The sequence below is a fragment of the Leptodactylus fuscus genome, chromosome 9, assembly GCF_031893055.1.
Source record: "Leptodactylus fuscus isolate aLepFus1 chromosome 9, aLepFus1.hap2, whole genome shotgun sequence".
In the NCBI taxonomy this organism is placed as follows: Eukaryota; Metazoa; Chordata; class Amphibia; order Anura; family Leptodactylidae; genus Leptodactylus; species Leptodactylus fuscus.
This window is the reverse complement of record NC_134273.1, coordinates 16,757,428-16,762,389: the sequence shown is the minus strand read 5'-3', so window position 1 is coordinate 16,762,389 and position 4,962 is coordinate 16,757,428. Positions and strand designations below refer to the sequence as shown.

Sequence of the window (4,962 nt, the reverse complement as noted above, 5' to 3'; positions counted from 1 at the left end):
CTAGGACCAGGGGCATTTTATGTCCCTAAACTTATCAACAAAGTGTGGTACCAATAGCAAGCATATGTGCCATAGGGATCAGAAGCGGCGGATATGCTATGTGCGGCCATAGCGTAATGATATAATCTTTACAAATGTAATGCCCTATAATTCAATGTTATACCCAGATGCTTGGCCAACAGCTATTCCTCCCAAACCATCCACACATGCGCAGACTCAGTTCAATCCTAGTGAGGACTGAGCACAAGTCATTTGGGATCAATAATCGGTCACCTCTGCATGTTGGTCTGGGTGAATCTGGAAGCTATGCCCAACTAGCAGCTGGTTGGAGAGCGGCCAAAAAAAATTACTGTGACTCTGGAGGACTGAATAGATCACAAATAGAAAATTGCATTCATCAACTGTGTAATACTTCATTCCTCCTGTGGTGGCGCTGTAGCAGAATTGAACATATGTTACCTATATCGTCACAGCTGATTGACAGGGATCTGAAGAGTAAGACACCATTTCATCCTTTATCATTGGAGGAACCTTCTAAAAAATGGACAACCCCTCTAAATAATTTAGTACTGTTTTATGCTTAAAAGACCACACTAAATTTACCTTTAGTATGAGGAAGTGGACATGTTTTTTTATGTGTTGAAGGTGCAAATATAAAATGTTTCAGAAAGGAAGTGAAGAGAGGGCAAATGCATATCAGGTTATGGTCACCAGACCCTGGTATATCAACCCAGCCCTGCAGATAGATAGGTTATGATCACCAGACTCCGGTATATCAACCCAGCCCTGCAGATAGATAGGTTATGATCACCAGACCCTAGTATATCAACACAGCCACACAGATAGACAGGTTATTGTCACAAGACTCCGGTATATCAACCCAGCCCTGCAGATAGATAGGTTATGGTCACCAGACTCTGGTATATCAACCAAGCCCTGCAGATAGATAGGTTATGGTCACCAGACCCCAGTATATGAATCCAGCCCTCCAGATATATAGGTTATTGTCACCATACTCCAGTATATATCAACCCAACCCCGCAGATAGATAGGTTATGGTCACCTGAATCAAACAGTGTTTTCCCATTGTCACCCTCAATGCCCTCATTGTTCCAATGAGGTCATTTTGAAAAAAAAAAAACAGCAATATTGTGTGAACAGAGATAGCGATTCCGGTGACCATAACCTATCCATCTGCAGGGCTGGATTGATATGCTGGGGTCTTGTGACTATAACCTATCTATCTGCAAGGCTGGGGTGATATGCTGGGGTCTTGTGACTATAACCTATCTATCTCAGTTAAAGTATATTATTGAAACATATATTGGCAGCAATGGTTCTCAAAGAGTCAGCTGTTTGCTCCTGGGCCCACACAGTCTAGACCTAACCATGCTGGGCATCCTTAAAGGGATACTCTAGAAATTACAAATTCTTGGGCATATGACATACCTAGGTGGGGAGAAATGCATGCATTATGTTCATACATCAGTCCCATGGGCAAGGCATAAGTAAACACCCCGTGCCCTTCTCTGCGCACCAATCACGATCCCCAATATTACTAACAGCATTGAATTAAGTAGGAGTCCCGCCATATTAATATTTATCAGCGTCATACTCTTGGCTTGCCGCTGACCTATGTTATGTCTCCTGCACCCCTAAAGGCTTATATTTGGTACAAGAAAATATTACTGACGCGCTAACACAGACACGCTGCAGACTTTATGGAACAATATGACATAAAACACAACTAAAACATTTCAAAGCACTAAACACATAAAAATATACAAGGTGAACAGTCTTATAAATTTAGAAGCCAAATGGACTTGGAAGCCAAGGGAGGATATTGTGCATACAATAATATGTCTGCATGGAAAGACGGGAGTGAAAAGAGAGACAGGGGGAATTTGGGCTTTCAAAGGCGCGGTATATGATATTGATCCCTCATTTCCTCCTGTGTATTTTAGCAGTATGATTAGCGCCCTCCTCCTGATGCCAGACTGGGAGCCTTTCCTGTGTCTCAGGGCTGCTCTCCCCCTTCTCTCCTCTCCCTCTCTCTCCCTCCTTGGGAGACTCAGCCAGGCTCCATTAGACGGGGAGGGTCTTGGCCAGAGTTTGAGCCCAGCCGCATTCCTGGGATGTTTTTTTGAATGTGAAGCTCTGGAAGCGGTGGTGACGTCACGCTGTCTCCTATATAAGAGACACAGAGCCTGGAGCAGCTCAGAGAGCAGAGGCAACAAGCAAAGCACAGTACTGAGACACTGAGACCAGTACAAAGAGCACAGACAGCACTGGGACCAGTATAACACAGCGAGAGCACGACTACTGGGACCAGCATAGCACAGGCATTGGAACCAGTGGAGCACTGCAAGATACACAGACCCATAAGGACACTTCGCTCCAATTTCTTAACTTTACAGGAACCATGCCTTACTTACGAATGACCCCTCTCGTGGTTATGGCCATCCTTGCTGGATTTGCAGACTTGGTAAGTTGCACTTAGATTGTTTTCTACCTACCCGCTGTGATTTATGCTTGCTCTGCACATGTGCTTAACAGGTAGCTATAATATATCTTATAATTCTCCTATTTGCAGGCTTTTTCGTCTTGCCCAGCTGTATGCCAGTGTCCCCTCGAGGTGCCCAAATGTGCCCCAGGGGTTGGATTGGTCCTTGACAGTTGTGGATGTTGCAAAGTATGCGCCAAGCAACTCAATGAGGATTGTAGCAAGAGTCAACCTTGTGACCACACGAAAGGACTGGAGTGCAACTTCGGTGCCAGTTCCAGAGCCACCAAGGGCATCTGCAGAGGTAAGATGGCTTTTATTTTTGTCTCATTCCTTTTCCCGGCGAGGCTGCAGGGGGAGCAGGTTCTTACTGGTTGCTTTAGTCAAGGAGTTGGGGGAATCTCAGTCCTTGTATGGATATGCTTTATTGATGCTAGTTTGGCAGAAAGGCGCATGATTTCAGCAGTCTGGAATGCAATTCAGTGTCTGGGTTTAGCAAAATGAGCAGGAAAAGTAATTGTGACTTATCGTGACCGTTTTGTCGACTGCCATGAAGTCCTAACGTATTTTACTTCTGTTTCCTCCTGCAGCAAAGTCTGAAGGAAGACCTTGCGAATACAACTCCAGAATTTACCAGAATGGAGAAAGCTTCCAGCCCAACTGCAAGCACCAGTGCACATGTATAGATGGGGCCGTGGGCTGTCTCCCCTTGTGCCCTCAAGAACTTTCCCTCCCTAACCTGGGATGCCCAAATCCAAGACTTGTGAAGGTGCCCGGGCAATGTTGTGAGGAATGGGTGTGCGATGACGCCAAGGACGAACTGGAAGAATTCTTAAGCAAAGATTTCGGCATGGATAATGAAGGAGACCTTACCAGCAAAAACGAATTCGTCCCCATTGTGAAAGGAGGACACAAAATGCTACCTGGTAAGTTTTACATGTGCCAGCTACCTGTGTATATCTCTGCCCATGTGACTAGACAGGCCATGGCATATACCAACCTTGGTTATACTGACCTTTTGCATTATCTTTCCTTCCAGCATTTGGCTCCAATACACAAGCCCATGTATTCGAGGCTCAGAAATGCATCGTCCAAACCACATCTTGGTCCCAATGCTCGAAGACCTGCGGGACCGGCATCTCCACGAGGGTCACCAATGACAACAAGGACTGCAGATTAGTCAGAGAAACCAGAATCTGCGAGGTCCGACCATGTGGACAGACAAACTATTCACAGTTAAAGGTAAGGATCTTCTATTATTATGGACAGGGCCCGGTTTTCACTTCCCTTAGCTTATATCTTATCATTGCCTTTCTGGATGGGTCACTAATATCCCTTTTTTTTGTATTCGTTTCCAGAAGGGAAAGAAATGCACAAAAACCAAGAAATCTCAGGCTCCAGTCCGATACAGCTACGCCGGCTGTTCCAGCGTGAAGAAATACAGACCTAAATACTGTGGATCATGCGTCGATGGCAGATGCTGCACCCCCCAACAGACACGGACTGTCAAAATCCGATTCAGGTGTGAAGACGGGGAAACCTTTACAAAGAACGTCATGATGATCCAGTCCTGTAGGTGCAACTACAACTGTCCACATGCCAACGAAGCCTACCCTTACTACAGACTATTCAACGACATCCACAAATTCAGAGATTAAAAGGAGCAAAACCAAGCCAAGGGACAATTGAGAATTTTTGGGAATATTCTGTTGTGGAGATGTTGCAATACCATCTTTGGACACTATGTGGCACTAGGAACTTATAAAGTGTATTACCACCTGGTCTTCATTACAACAGACTGAAATCTTTAGAGCTTCATAGTACTGGAGCAAAACGCGTCGCTTCTTTTTTTGGAGCAATTGATAATAATATAATAATATTTTTTTTTTTTTCTTGTTAGTAAATTATCTTCAAAGTATTCTTCTGGTCCTTAAACAAAAAAAACACGTAAGAATTGTTCCTGCTTAAAGTTACTGAATGACCAAAAACTTGGGGAAAAAAAAAAAAAAGTTAAAAAGCAATTGAGAGTTTTCGACATTCCTTCCTAATGGCGCTTAGCGAAGCGTTTATCTGTGGCAGCTATCACAACCCGACAATTCTTAGGCAAAGCAGAAGGTCAAATTTTTTTTTATTTTTTATTTTTTTTTTATTTATCGAATAAATGTAGCTTTTTTTTTTTTCGTTCGGTGACAAAAATGTAATACTGGAATAAATTGTAAATTGTTTTAATTTTTATATTCAATGAATTAAAGAATTTATTTATGGAAATAATCAATTAATAAAAAATATTTACCTATTTTTTACATCCGGTTCCACCTTTGTCTTTGTTCTTCTATGCAATGCATTGGCAGGGTTGCCATTTAACCCTTCGCATTCCAGACAATATACGATTAAATAACAGACGAGATTTCCATCAACGTCTTTTACAATGGGGATGGGATAGTTCCAAGGGCTACTGA

General features: G+C 43.2%; 1 protein-coding gene across 1 annotated transcript; it reads left to right on the top strand.

Moving 5' to 3' along the window:
• Positions 1-2,225: 2,225 nt before the first annotated feature.
• CCN1 (cellular communication network factor 1) lies at positions 2,226-4,520 on the top strand. The gene is made up of 5 exons (XM_075287239.1): positions 2,226-2,485; positions 2,594-2,807; positions 3,094-3,429; positions 3,543-3,745; positions 3,862-4,520. Exons 1-5 carry the CDS (start codon positions 2,423-2,425, stop codon positions 4,159-4,161), a joined length of 1,116 nt encoding a protein of 371 aa, XP_075143340.1. The 5' UTR covers positions 2,226-2,422; the 3' UTR covers positions 4,162-4,520.
• Positions 4,521-4,962: the final 442 nt, after the last annotated feature.

Coding starts and splice junctions, on each gene's coding strand:
- CCN1 (XM_075287239.1), top strand. CDS start 2,423: ATGCCTTACTTACGAATGACCCCTCTCGTGGTTATGGCCATCCTTGCT. Junction 2,808..3,093: donor CACCAAGGGCATCTGCAGAG/GTAAGATGGCTT, acceptor TTCCTCCTGCAG/CAAAGTCTGAAGGAAGACCT. Junction 3,746..3,861: donor CAAACTATTCACAGTTAAAG/GTAAGGATCTTC, acceptor ATTCGTTTCCAG/AAGGGAAAGAAATGCACAAA.